This window comes from Lonchura striata, chromosome 2 (assembly GCF_050655825.1).
Source record: "Lonchura striata isolate lonStrDom1 chromosome 2, ASM5065582v1, whole genome shotgun sequence".
Lineage (NCBI taxonomy): Eukaryota > Metazoa > Chordata > Aves > Passeriformes > Estrildidae > Lonchura > Lonchura striata.
The window spans coordinates 9,720,984-9,736,386 of NC_140704.1; the positions used below are offsets into that span (position 1 = coordinate 9,720,984).

Sequence of the window (15,403 nt, forward strand, 5' to 3'; positions counted from 1 at the left end):
AGCTATTATTAGAAAACATCTTTTGTACTATTCCATTAGCCTCATTCATATGTTGTGTTGGCTTTTTTGACTTACTGAAAATAAATTATGCAGGACAGCAGAAGAAAGCTGTTTCTGTATAATTCAAGTAAAATCATAGAAAAAGGAAGCAGTATAATCAACAACTGCAGTGTTCCTTTGAGACTTACTTTCTTATTATAAAAAAATAATCTTTTGAAGACAAGGACACTGATAATTACTCAACATCATATTCTAAAAAGAGGAAGAAACTGAAGGTAACAAAACAGTTATTTCCACCCATATTGAGACAAATTAAATATTAGCATATTTAAGTGTGTTTATTTACATTAAAATCTATTTCACATTAAAATAAATGGTTTTGCTCAGGTTGAGAAAATACTTTTTTTTTTTAATCTATTAAATTTTTCCTAACTGCTGACCAGAATAGTCATACCTGGTACTTTTCCTTTTCCCCTCCTTCTCACTCACACATGTATTTGGTTTACTGAATTAAACATGTAGCAATTACAGAGTGGAGGACAGACCAACCAGCAAACAAAACATGGAAGACTTACCATTTACACAGACTTCAAAAGACTTGCAAAGGTCATCCTCAAACAGGCAGCCTAAAAACACAAAGGAAAGGTAAAAATTAATACAGGTTTAAAACTGTGGATAATTAGTGCATATTGAAGACCTGTTAAATGCTCTGAAAAAGTCAGACATTTGGTTTGCCTTGTGTGTTCAAACTGGGATGTAGAGGAAGTCTGGAGCAGGTCTTATTAGACAGCACATCTTACTAACTGGTTATGTCTAGAGTAACCTTTCGAGTTTTTCCTCCTCTTATTTCTTTACTGAAGGTTCAGTTTTTCCATGTATTTGTCTCTCATTTAGTAATTTGAGGGACCTTATGTTCTCTTAATTTTGAGCACATTATTATACCATAGCACAGTAATGCTGCAATACGCTACAAGAATATACAGAGCAAGAAACCAAGAGCATCCTGACAATACTGCAACGAGACAAGCCTATAAATCAGCCTATAGACTGCTCAGATTAAGCTTGGATTTAGGAATTGCAACCACTGACCAGGACTAAGACTTCAGGTGTGCTAACTCCTTGGAGAAAGGCTTCCAAATTAAGCCAGCCCTTCAAAATTAAGCCAGTCCTTCCAACACCCTAATGTGGCAGCAGCTGTCTGGCCACAGAGAGCAGGCACAGACTTTCTCAGGCATGGGTCTGGGAAGGCTGTGAGAAGATCAGAGAAAAGAATGAGAAACAGTTCTTATCTTCACTTGCTACACCTGGTATTGTGAACATGTGGAAGGTGTGACAAATTTGCTTACCAAAAGATGGTTTCTTAATTAGCCAATGGTGATGGTGTTTTAATTAAAGGATCAATCAAGCCCAGCTGTAGCAAATTAGGGTATAAAAAAAAGCAGTGGTCTTCTTAATATATTTACAGCCTTCTGTAAATGCATGGAGTCTATATCAATTATTACCTGGCCAGGGTCCCACCTGTGTTGACACCCTAATACCTGTCAGGTATAATATTTGTCAGGCAGCTGCCAAATCAGTACAGGTCCATTAAAAAATCCTTAGATTTTTTTTTTTATTTAAAATAGGAAATTTGATCACAAAGTTGCTGCTTGATGAGCCCCTACTGCACAAGCTCCACTCTTCACCCTGGGAACTTCATCCAGTTTGGCAATCCTGCTCCTTCAGTTGTACACATCTTCATGGATAAAGTGTTCTGTTCCCTTGGTGCCACCCAACCAGGGAGAAAAAAGTGATTATTGCATTTGCTCAACCAAAATGAGTCCCTGCTGATAGCTGTGAAGGCAGCAGGGAAGTGGGCGAGATGTGCCCCTGTTCTTGTCCTTCCACATGGGGCACAGGGACAGGTTCAAAGGCACTGTGAAATAGCCTGCTACTGCTAAGGCCACTCACTTTGTTTATCCAACCAATAATTTATTTTCCGACAAAGCTAAAGACTTAGGACTGGAGCAAATCTAAGGAATGAAGCTGTATGTTGGATACAAACACTGCCCTTAAGAACACGTTTTCACAATTAAGCTCTTCAATTTTCCTGGAGAATGTCTTGTTTATTAATGGCCACACCGAGTTATGATATCAAGCAGTATTGAACTTTTCCACACTTTGCATCAAGAAACCAGCCAGGAACTACACCAGATGCAAACAAATGAGCAAATCCTCTCTCCCCAGCCACGCCTATCTCCATGAAAGCAGAGTACAGCACCTCTCTTCACCAGGCAGTCCAGTGAATTATGTCCTGTGGATTTCCCTAGAAAAAGAACCGAAAGGCTGAGAACCCTCTGACCACAAATTACCTGGCTCCTAATCCTGCTAAAATAAAAGTTTTGGTGAGATAGAGTGATTTAGGAATCTCTGAAAAGCCTTTCAGCAGATAACTGTATTAGCACATCATTAAGCATGAACTAACATGCTGTGTGTCTCAGCAGGATTTAGCAGCACGTGCTAGTTCTGAGCTAGACCAGCCCAACTATTGACTTCAAGACATGTTGGAGACCCAACAGAGTCCTTCACATCCATCCCACACCTGCCTGCAAAGACCACATACACATAATCTTACACAGATTTACAATATGCACAGGAATAAAAGCATTCTCTCCTTTTACCCATGCCCCAGTAAACTGGTACCATTTACCCTGTAAATTTGGTACCTTTTGAACGAGACGTTTCAGAGCAGGAAAGCTTCTTCACACAGAGCGTGGCAGAATGGCTTGTGCTCACACAGTACACAAAGTGTGGTTTGTAACATGTTCTTGAGATGTGGATGGTTTTGCTCCAGGCAAGTCTGCTGTAAGAACCATTTGACCTGGAACAGTGTCTGGAAACTCACTGAAGATACCTGACTGCAGTCCTGCTACTGAACCAGCCAAGCAGGAGGATGCCTGAACTGCACATTGCACCAATATACACTAGATGTGGAAATGTATACTTCAGTGTTCCTGTTTCTAGAAATCTGAAGTTAACTGTTCTAAAAAAAAAGGTTTTATGGCTAGGAAAAAAAAATCAGTATTTCTTTTTTTCCTGAAGAAAAAAAAAAAAAAAATTAAAACCAGAAGCCTGAAATATCTGTGACCAGCAAAATGCTGCTGAATTTTCCTGTGATGGTGGGAAGACAGGTAGTTTTGTGGTTATTTCCCATCCCACAGTGCTATGGATCCAAAAGGTTCCAGATGAGAAGTTGCAGCCAGGAATATTTCTAGTGGAGTGGCACATTAAAACAGTGACAGGTTCACCTGACTCTACTGATTTGAAGCACCTGGGAGCTGGGATTACAACCACCTGCTGTCTGTAGCCACCTGCCAAAGAGAGGCCATCCTATAATAACACACTGATATTCTCAGAAGCAGAAAAATACAGATACAAAATGTACAAAATGAACAAAATTAGCCTGCTTAGGTACAAAGAAATCAATAGTCATGCTACTTCTATACAGAACTCTGATTTTGCTTTATTGAGTAATAAATTTTACATGAAAAGCACAAAAGAAAACTGGCATTATCATGTTTTAGTTTCTCTTTTAATAACTGTTGTTTATTTGATGCTCACCACAGCAAAAAATCTGATGCAATCAGACTTGTAAACCAATGTCTTGGAGAGCAAATTAATGACTCAATGCATAGTAAACTATATCCATGTAGGATTACTCTAAAATAGACATGGACCTCCAAAATGCCTTGCAAAAATATTTTGTTTCAAGGTATTAATTGCTAGAGTTGATTGTTATGCATATTTCACTCAACCAGTCAATATGCTAATTTAGCTACTAATTTATCTCCTGCTATTTGCTGGAACACTAAGAAGTATCATATTTCATTTTAAATATCATCTACCCACTATTAGGAATGGTGGTAATAAGTCAACTCTGAAGAGTGAATTGGTAACATCTCCAAAATATATTTAATTCAGTTCATGCCTTATGGGAACAAAATTACATTGCATTTTCTATCAAAAAAAATCTCCCTACCACAAAAAAATCTCCCAGTACACATAAACTGTTGATACATTACTTTCAAATGCCAAACCTAAAGCCCCAATCTCACTTCACACAGCAGCCCTGAAATAACAAAGTCTCCACATAATTATCCAGCAAACGCTGCCTTGCCAAATGTAGAATTTAAAGAGTTTTCTTACCAAAATTGCATTGAAATTTAACTCTTTGCTAATACTTGCACGGTCTCCACATCTCAGTAGTGACAAATCAGGTCAATATACTGTATATAATGTACATTACAGAATATTTACATGGTGCATTATTAAATAGCCACAAAAAGAGATTCCATAGGGCCTTGCAAATTCTTCTGCCTCTCCTCCCCCTCTGTATCTCCAGTGCTGTTTCTCAGAAAGGCAGCAAAACATAATCACAAAATACTGCTGCAAGTATAGGATCTAAAAGTTTATGTTTCTTTTTTCCTTCTCTTCATCATACAGCAGTTCTGCTTTCCTAAAGAAAAAAATACGAAAGCTTCAATTGCACTGGAACATTTTGTTTGTTTTGACTTATACAAGGAGCCTCTGAAGGTTAGGACAGTCAAGGCAGCAGATGAAGTCACTTGAACTTCATATAGAAAAAACTGTAAAAATTCTCTTATCAGGAAAATATTTTTTCAAAAATTGACATTGACTGATGATTCAAATAGATTATATTATGTTAATTTCTCTGTCCTTTCCCCCATTAACCAACTCACTATGATCCTAAACATCTCTCCAAAGAATACCATCAAATCCTGTAAGCATTTTTCTAAATTAAATTTTTAAAGTAGGTCATAGACCCTGTTTATCAAAAATTGACTTATAATCATCAAAACAAAAAACCAAACAACAGGCAAAACCAGCTACATTTCTTCTGAAACTGGGAAAATACAAACCTTTTAAATCTTTTGTGTTATTGAGGGTTCCCTACCTTTTCCTTTCACTCTCTTTCATTAAAGCACTTAATGTCTCCTCACTTTTGCAGACCTTACAAACCCCTGCCATCACAAAATTATAGCCACTATATGTTCCCTTAATCAAAATATGCCAGCAATCTTTAGCATTTTAATAGTCCAGAACGAAAGTGCAGCCTACATTTACTTCTTTATTTCACATTTCGCTGCAAGACAAGGTCAGGAGACCTTGCAGGATGAGCTCATCACTGCTGGTGAGGGTAAGAAATAAGGAAACACCTGGGCAGGTCAATGCTTCCTTGGGTCTTCAGCCCCAGCTATGGAAGACTCTAAATAGTGAGTCACATGTTTATTTTCCTATTGTAGGATTAATAAATATGGTTCAACAATTGCATTTTAGAAGTGCTCAACTCACACAGCTGGGATAGTTTTAACTGAAAAAAACAAGATGGTGCCCAACAATAATGAATGATAATCTGAACACAGTGGTAGGAAAAAATGAGACAAGGTTTCTTGCAGAAAACTGATGGGAGAAGTCATCTGTTCGAGAGAAAAATATTCTGCTCACTAATAGAGGTGAGATATAAATTTGCTCAGCCTGCTAAAACTGTGATCTATTCAACAGATCCTCATCTGTCTGTCATACACGTGTGCTTAACCAGTCTAGAATTACCCAAAATTGCAAGAATCTCTGGGAAAAATGTTCTTTAAGCTGATCACAGGCTTTAAGCAAATTTCATCCCAGTTTTCTAAACCCTGGGGTTACATAGGTATGTGCACATGCAATGTAAGTATATACTCATTACTCAAAACTTACCAATTGCCTGTGAAAATCAACTGATTAACTGCCTTGTTTGCTTTAGTTTCATTTTAGCATTCACGATGATAAAAACTCAGGATGGCTCTACCTTTTAAATTTTCACTCTTATCCCATTGCTTATTTTTCTGTTTCCAAACTCCTCCATGCTCTTCCTGAGAAGTCTTTCTCTAACTTCTACTCTCAAAAAAAACTGTCCCACCACCAGAATGCAGCTGCCCCTCCCTGACCCTCCCAAACACGTGCATGCCATTCCCAGGCACTGCCCCTCCTACATGGTACCTGTGACAGTCACATTCTCTGGACAGAAAGACATAATTCTGTCTCTCAGGAGAAGCACAGAGAGAAGAAGAGAAAACAATCTTTATCTCTGCTCCTTTGTTTTGCCTATGTGGAATGTGGTGTGGAGATTGTTTACCTGCAGTGATTGCTGGGTTGGATTCTGGTGAAGGTTGTTTGGGGTCAGTGACCAATTGGATCCATCTGTGGCTTGGTCTCCCAGCACAGAGTCACAAGTTTTGGTAGTTAGGTAAGTAAGAAGTATGTAGAATAGTATAGTATCTCTTTAAATAGTATATTAATGTATGTATAGTATCTCTTTAAATAGTATATTAATGTATTATAGTATAGTTTTAATAAAGCTATCCTTCAACCTTCTGATCTGGAGCCAGACATCATTTCTTCCCTCATCCAGGGTTTGCCACATTTTTACTCTACGGTGCCCTCTCACTCCTCAGGTGAGCAGCAGGGTCACTGTCAGGATACTGTCACCTCATCAGTGCTGATTGCTGGCAATTCTTGGCAGTCCAGTCCCACCCATGCCCACAGGTGCCCTCCACTTCCCTTCCAGCACATTCAGCCATTCCCCACCTGCCTCCCTTCCAGTGCGTGACTGGGAGAGAGCTGAGACAGGAGGTAAAAGAAGGGCAGAATTTGCTCTGTCTTGCTACATTAATTCAGAGCTCTTCCAAGCAGGAGTAGGTTTGGTTGCATTCTGGTGTCTCCTCAGGTTCTCAGGATATCTGGAAGGTTCTACACTGAAAAAGATATTTTATCAAGCCCTTGGAACCTGTGGTGGTTTGTCAACAGCTGCTTGGATAATAGTTAAGTGATGAAAGAACAGTAAATCAGTGTGGTCAAGAATAATATTAAAGTGGCATATAATGCTAAAGGGGGTCTGTCTCCCAAGAGGGAAAGTGACAAAAACATTTGTCAGCATAAAATACACTGAGCTTTGATCTTCTTTCTGCACTCCGCCTTTTATGGTTTTTGAGTGTAATATGTGCCTGATGATTTTGTAATACTGTAAACTCTTGAGAGAAGGGTTTTTTCCTTTCTTTTTTAATTATGTGCATGTACAAAGCTTCATACAAAGGAGCACTCATCCCTGGTGAAGAATCCAGGCTTTTCTCTAATCCAAATTAACAGTCATAAAGATGACAAAAGAAATCCCTGCAGTGGTTAACAGCAGGACTGTGCAATCTTTTACATGAAAAGTTTCCAAAGTAAAGTAAGGAAAGATTTCCCACAAGTGTTGCCATATGCTGCTAACACTTCCTCATCTCAGATTTACCCCTTCTTTCAATCATTTTTCATACACACTGCTTTGAATATTGAAATATTCCTCTAGCCAGAATAATTCATCGCAGAATAGTTTTCATTCATTTAGGAAAAATTTCAGTACTAAACTTAATGCCAAGATTTTCCCCTGAAGCCTCAATGACATTACATAGCAGTACTTCAGCTTCCTCCTTTATATCACTTGCCCTTCAACATGTATGGATTGGTGCATGAAATAGGCAACATAGTACAGAAATGCTATGGTGTTTATTATTATTATTTCTCACTATGTAAATCATTACTTTGTCCTTTCTGCATTTAGAGGAAAAAATAGATCTCTAACTTCACAAAGTAGTCTGAGCATGTTCACCACTAAAGAAAGGAATTGCTTTGTGGTGAGAATACTATTAGCTTATCTGATTACTAATGCCATGATTGCAATGATGTAGGGCTTTTCTTCTGGGGAGCACTAAGAAAAGGTCACTGCTAAGAATAATTGAAGATGTGAGCAGTAATAACAGGTCATGAAGAGAAGAGACACTGAAAGTCCATCACTAAGAAAGATTTAGCATCTGCATTTGCCCAGCACTCAGAAAGTGGCTCATTCACCATTTGATGAGCCATTTTGTCATTTTTTTCACAGTAATTATTAAAAGAACTTGCATTATCTCCTCTGAAAAATTACAATTCTCTCACTGCTATATTGTCTAACTCCGTTTAGCAAGACTGCCATTCACTCAAAGGAAAATGGGGAGCACAGATATAATCTGCCAAACAAGTAGCTCCACTGATACTTAATTATACTGAACAATAACATGCTTTCTATTTATATTGTAAAAAAAAGGAAGATGAATCCATTATTGTAGAATAAATAGAAGATAATTTTAAGACATTGCAAATATTACCTCTTAGGATAATGACTGAAATATTTTACCTGAAATATTTTACCTTTAATTGTGGCAGAGTACTCGAGTAACACAGCCCCAAACAAAAGATTTTTGCCATTTTGGTGTCCCATATTTGGGAAAAAATAGCATCTTTACAATACAAAATGTAGGATCTGTTCCTTCAAAATTCAAAATTGTTAATTGGAGTACTCACAAACTGTAGACAAAATGTCATAAAGGTCAGAGCAGGCATTCAGTAACTGCAATAAAATACCTTCTGGTCACCAGTTGCTAAAATTGAATCCATTTCTGGGCAGGAACTAAAATCACCCAATGCCCACTGAAATCCCAACTGCAGCTAAGCAAAACTTTATTTTGTGCCTGGCAGAGATTCTAAAAGCTCAACACCACTGAATCTAAATTCCACTTCACTGTTTAAATACATTAACAAGCAGCCTGATTTTTTTTTACCTGCCATTGCATGTACAATATCCTTGCCCACAAAATCTGCTGGCAGCAAAACCTTCTGGTATTATCCATAGCCAAAAGATATAACACTGAAGCCTACATGCAGCAGAGTATGACATTACCAGCACTGCCTTCCTCAATATCATTGCACACAAGCCAGCAGGCATTGCACTGCAGAGGCCTCTGTGATATTTATTCTGTGAAAGAACTGCTGCCATCATTATATCTATCAACCTCATTTTGCCCATCACTAACTGCCAGTCTATTCCAGCATACTTGTTTTACAAAATTGCAGTACAGGAGTGAATTCAAAATCCTAATTATAACATAATTCTAGATGTCTTCCACAGTGAGGGTTAAGACAAGCTGGGTCAAAGAAGTAATGAACCTATTAGCTAGAGGAAACAGGAACTCTGTCTGGGGCCTATGTGCTTTGGAAGATAACTCTTTCAGGTAAAATATTCAAAACACTTACATGGTTAAGGAACTTATGTCCTGTTCTCTGAAAGTATTCAGTCTTCAAGAGCTGGATTCAGTGACAGAGGGTTTTTTTTTTAAATGGTTCTTTAAAGTTGTGTCTTCTGTTTTGGGAAAACTCCCATTATTTCCATAATCAAAGGAAGGAAAAGAGACATATTTCTCATTTCCCTCTAACAAGTGCCAAAATTTTCTTTTCATTATTTGGCAGACATTCTTAATGAGTATCTTCTTGGTGCTTAAAAAAACATAACTATAATTTACAGCAATTCTCATACACTTATATTGCCTCTAAAACTAACCAATTACCCAAAATTTGGGGGTAATATTCATTTCCCAACAATATATAAAGCAGACTTCAAAGGCAGAAACCATTTTTTGCAGAGAACCTCTCTGCTATTCTTAGCTTTTATGTTCTGTTTTACTCAGAAAACAGCAAGGGGATAGTTCAGAGTCATTTATTGAAGGGAAATAATTCTGATCTGGACAACAGCACCCATGGATGTGGGAACTACACATATAGAAGAGCTCCAAAAAGGGCAGGCAGGACCCAAACACTGGTCTAATTCTGTCTATTTCCCTGTATCCATATGGAGGTCTGATAGATGTAGAAAACAGGAAAAACTGCTGTTTGGAAAAACAGCTTCATGCCTTTATCATGCATTTCTGAATCACATTAGAATGTTAATTTAGAGTGTTGAGCTCACCTGTGTTCATCTAATGGAAGAAACACTATTTTATACACTTGGTAATTTCTTTAATAAAGAGTTTAAACAGTCCAGAGTAATCCACATTAATTATTCATGTACTGGAGAAATATAATGAAAGCCAATAAAGAAAGTCATAGTCTCTTGGAGTTCTGGAGGGAAAAATAATAATATTAGGTAAAATTCAATGGACTGTGACATCAAGATTTATCTCTACAATTTGCTCTGGGAATTTGAATTGCGAATGAAGCTGCAGAATCCTCTAGGATGGGACAGAGTTATGAGAAACAGGTCACACAAGGATATTGGTAGCACATCAAAGTTAACAGTTCTTACTAAGATGCCCAAAACTCCCTTTCCAGAGGGGAAAAAAAAATCAAAAATCATAAAAGTGTTAATCTACTAGATATTTTTTAAAAGCTACCAAGGACTCAGCTGTCCCTATCTATACAAATAATTTCTTGACAAACAATCCATGTGCAGCAGCACATTGTGGCTTTGTGAAAGTCCTGTTGGGCTGCAGCGTCTATAACCACCTACATGGGCATCACAATGACAAGGGACAGAATTAGGACAATGTTTTGCTATGCTGATAAAGAATTCAATCTATTCTGTAGTGATTCAAAACTCATTGTAGACAGATGTTTAAATTTATCACAGAGTAAAATGATCTGCTTCTACTTACTTTTGTGAAATTACACCTATTTGAAAGAACTGAGAGTGAATGGCCTTGATTTTGACCAGTAATTGAGCTCTAATTACTCCTGACTCACCCTGATGTTTCTGAGGCTGGCAGTAGAGCCAGCTGTCCTAGAATACATCCTGCTGTTGTGTCTGTGAAGCAGCTCTGCCTACTCTGTGAGACCAGTGAGATGTTTTTTCCCTAGGCTAGTTGTTGAGAGGCAGCCACAATAATGACACACATCAGAGATGTAGTTAAGAAAAAGCCTGATGATTAAAGCAATTTGGGGAGGAAGCCAAGGAAATTGGAGATTATTCTGAAATATGACAAATAGCGTGCATGCTGAGTAGCACCAGAATTCATCTTCTGTTTCCTTCCTAAAAAGTACACAAAAGATCTGTCTGGAAAAAAAGAAACAAGATCATTAGAAGACTAGACCTCTCTGATTCTGGAAGTTCATCTCTTGCACTCCTGTAACCACCAAGGAGAAACTGCACTTAACCAAATCCATTTATGAAGGAAAAAAATCTGAAGGCTGGATGCTGTCAGGAGTTTACATAGGTGCTTTACCCATTAAGATGAGAAAAAAGCCTTTGCTACTCTGTAGCCATAGAGACACCAGCTCTCATTAACTGAGCCTCCAATACCTGTTGATTTTGATGGAGTTGAAATATCTGAGCAGGGAAATAGGGTCCAAATGCCTATTTTCTTTTTTCTCTTTAAGGTTTTTTTTTGTTGTTGTTGTTGTTGTTGTTTTGGTTTGGTTTTGTTGTTGTTGTTGTTGTTGTTTTTGTTTGTATGTTTGTTTTTGTCTTTGCTGGTTTTCCGTTGTAAAAAAAACAAGGAAAAAAAGGGAAAAAAAAGTAAAATTAATTTCCACATTACAGACTTCTCTGTGCTCATTTCCTATCCTCTCCTGGATATTCTTTGCTACTGAGAGTTACCAGGCAGGAGGCACATAATGGAAAAGAGAAAGGAATGGGAATTTTCACATCATTATTGTATAATCATGAACTTCCTCTCAGCTTCCACCACTGCTCCAGCAAGCTGGTCTGAACTCCAGAGCTGGTTCTGTCTGCTGAATCCAGCCTCTCCCTGGTAATGATAATTAGCCTAGAGCATACACAATGAAAAAACAATGGGACCTATTAATTCATAAAGGAATTACCAACGTTTACTTCAGAGGGTTTTTTGGTTTTGTTTTGTTCTGGTTTTCTTTTTTTCCCTGTATGGAAATTTAGAGAATCAAGGAGGCTGAGGAAACTTAGACAATTGGAAACAGTAAAAGGTACAAATTCAGAAGAAAATACTGGAGGAAGAGCAGAGGTAATAGTGAACACTTCAGTATGCAACACCTGAAGAATAAAAATCTACAAGAAAAGAAGAAATGGGAGAAAATAAGAGGGTCTGAGAAAGGAATTGCAGAATAACCCCCACAGAAATGTCTGTAATGCATGATGTGTTAAAAGTGATAAAAAGTCCAAGGAGCAGACATAAGCCAGTGGCAGAGATAAGAACAGCCCTGAATTTCCTTGCTAGCATCTTGTACTGACTTTACAGGATGCTGTCTTGGGATTCCTGAGAATTTAGAGGAAGGGGACTCTCTCATTTCTTGAAGGCATCCTGAGAACAGAAGTTGTTTTGCAATAATCCCATTGATAGTTTTGCAAGTTGATTCCAAAGATTCATTAATTAAAGACTTGATTTTATTTTTTCCTCCAGAAAATTCTTGATGTTAATATTTCATGAAGTTCCACACATGAGTCTTCAGTCTGCAGTTGACCAGCATTTGCATAATTCTCTGAGACATGATACAGCAAGGTTTAGAATCAGTCTGGCACCTCATATGGGAGCCCTCTTAAAAATTCTTAAATTATTCTAATGAACCAGTATTATTCAAAAAAAATTTTTTTTTCCTTCAGGATTTGAACTTCATCCAAAACATTAAAACATAATGTTTAAAACTATGCTTGGAGACTTTCTATTTGATGAATATATTACAAATCTAATTTTGTGTTGTTTCTGAATCCAATACTCTGCAGAAAGCAAGGAACAATGTGCATGCAATGCTTTCTACATCACTGCAGTGTTTACAAAAAATCCTAATTATAAGACCTTAAAAAAACACACACCAAAAAAACCAAATAAATCACCCTAAAAATCCAAAGTTTTTTGACCTTTATTCCCTATTCTATCATGCACCAGAAGTAAAGGCAAAAGGACATTACAATTATGCCCAGATGAGTAATTTTTAGTTTTTTACTCTGCAACCTCATTTGAGTACTCCTTTACATGGGACTGTGACAAGAATGCCTGAAAGATCTGAAATTGTTTCATTAATGTTATGTCAAAAAAAAACAAAGTGTGATGTGCTGTTACACACTACTCTGTACAAGGAAACAATACCCAGCTACTTCTCTTCATTTAGCTTTGTTAAAAATAAAACTTAACTATCAGATTCACATCAAGCACTGACCTGTTCTGAGAAGGGGACTTCAGTTTCCTGCAGGCAGTTGGAGAGTATCAGGTCAAGGACCAGAATGAGAATCTCTGTATCTACAGTTCTCTTCCTTTTGTACAACTTCCTGGAACATTTTTACAGGGGGGTACATAGGAAGAAAATGGTGCTCATGGAATATTTTTTAGCATTTTTACAGCTAAGGCATTTGGCTATCAATTCAACTCACCTTTAGCTATTCATGTGATGGCAGAACAACAAAATCAAAAAACCTTTTGTGCCATTTCTTGAATAATTGCCACAATAATTTTTAGCAATTTTACATAACTAAAAATATTAAGTTAACACATATGTTCAATGAAAAAAACAGTCCTCAAGTGGTCCAAGTCTGCTGGAGTCTTACATCAGAGCAACCCAGCTATTCATGTTCCCAGTTTAAACAAAATATGAGGACAGGGAGCAACTGTGAGAAAGGGGGAGAGAGCTGCTCCTGGCTGACAGTATGTGGACATACCTGTATCCTCCCCACCTCTCAGAGAATCCTGTTACACTCAGCAGCTCTGCCCATTGACATCTGATGATGTAATAACACACAATTTATGTCATTTTGGTTTAAAGGTAGAACACCTATAAAAGATAATTACTGCTCAGTTAGTGCTGCTTTTAATTGCAAAACTTCAATTCTATAATGGATATGAAATTGTCCAAAAGCTTTCAAGTGACTGGGATACTGGAGAATTTTATAATTCCAGATCTTCCAAGCTTTTACCTGCACTTTTGGTAAAACCTCTAAAGATGCGATTCCTTTTTTATCATTTTTTGACAACACCATGAATTTATTCTAACCCATTCTCTATCTCCACCACACCTGCTGAAGCCCAGACCCAAAAGGTCCTTATGGGCAGGACAGTGGCCTTAGGCCATGTATTATCCCACCAGCCCCTACTTTCCCAAATGTGTGAAAACCTTTATTACTACTGCTGATAGTCCAGTGTAGAACTAAAGAATGCTACAGCCAGCCTCAGAAAAGATTTCCCAGTCTTTTTTCCTCTTGCAATCCACATAGCTCACTTCACAATATTTGTGTTCCCAGGTGGATAACTGATTCTTTACCCTGAAGAAGTTAAAAAGAAACATTAAAAAAAGCAACTGAAATATGTCACACAGAAAAACTTACGAGTTCATTACTTCATAGAAGCTTTTTTAATATAATTTTTACTAAAATATCCTAAGAGATTTAGGGTGACTCACAAACACCTAAAAATATGGAAGCTATTTTCCTGCTATGTTCTTTTTTTCCTTTATGATGAAGGGAAGCTACAAGTACTTTGCTTTTATTTCTTGATAATTTTTGCTTGGTTTCTCCCTCCCCTTTCTGCGAGAATAATAAAGTACATTATGTTTTCACTTGCAAAGCTCCTGAGTGTGCAGTGCCTGCCCCAGCGGGAGGCACAGCACACAAAAGCACGAAGCACACAGCTGCAATTACACACCAAAGAGGATTGCTGATCTCCCTGACTGCTGCACCTCTGCTCTCCCACCTTCACTCAGTGCCAAGCACTCTGCAAAGCTCAGTATCAGAGTTTGTCTTTGCAAACTACAGGTATATATACCTCTGTATTATACCTGCATGGAGACAAATATATTAAGCATGTCTATAGGATATATATATTAAAAACATATTCATTATTATTGTTGTTATTGCAATAAAATGGGGTTGGAATTTGTTGTCAAAACATTTTCTTCTACTGCCATCTAAGATACCACAGACTGAGATACCCACACAGCACTGAGAGGTCTGGTAGGAGTCTCAGTCCTTCCTGGAGTGTCAGGGACATTAGGCAGAAGTCCCACAGCCCCTGAAGCAATTCAAGGTGCCCTTTGTCATGCAACTGAACCCAGACTTCTTTTCTAAAATAATCTAAGTGAGCCATGCTATAAAATTTCTATTTTTTTCAACTTGTCTTGCAGGTTTCTCATAGTGATCTTACAGTTACCTGAGATGAGACCTCTGTACTCTGTTCCTTAAGATGTCAGAAAACCAAAAGTCTACTTCTTCAAAACTGATAATTTTGGTCAAGACTCAATCATCTGAATACTTTTGAAGAATACAGATTCAGGCAATACAAGGACTCAAGAGGAAGGAAGAACTAAAAAGGGAGGCCCTGTACATTGTACTGACCTTGTTCGTGAGGTTTCAAGGTTTGCTGGGTGTCTCTGCCTGATACAAGTTCTTGTAACCTTCACTTGCCTGCTCCTCTGTGCCTGGTTTCCAGTGTTGCAGGGGGTCATATTTCCACAATATAGAGTGGAATAGCCACCAGGGAAGTATCTTGTTCCTGGTATAGGGACTGACAGGCCTTCACTGATTTTTGAAATAAGAAGTTTGGTTCCTAAATGTTGAAGACAG

General features: G+C 37.8%; 1 protein-coding gene across 1 annotated transcript in view; it reads right to left on the minus strand.

Moving 5' to 3' along the window:
- The window catches only part of PTPRN2 (protein tyrosine phosphatase receptor type N2), a 636,386-nt gene that overhangs the window by 567,529 nt on the left and 53,454 nt on the right, over positions 1-15,403 (minus strand). The window contains exon 2 of the mRNA XM_077789214.2: positions 576-626. Within this exon, the coding sequence (XP_077645340.2) occupies positions 576-626 (51 nt within the window). The remainder of the gene's footprint in view (positions 1-575; positions 627-15,403) is intronic.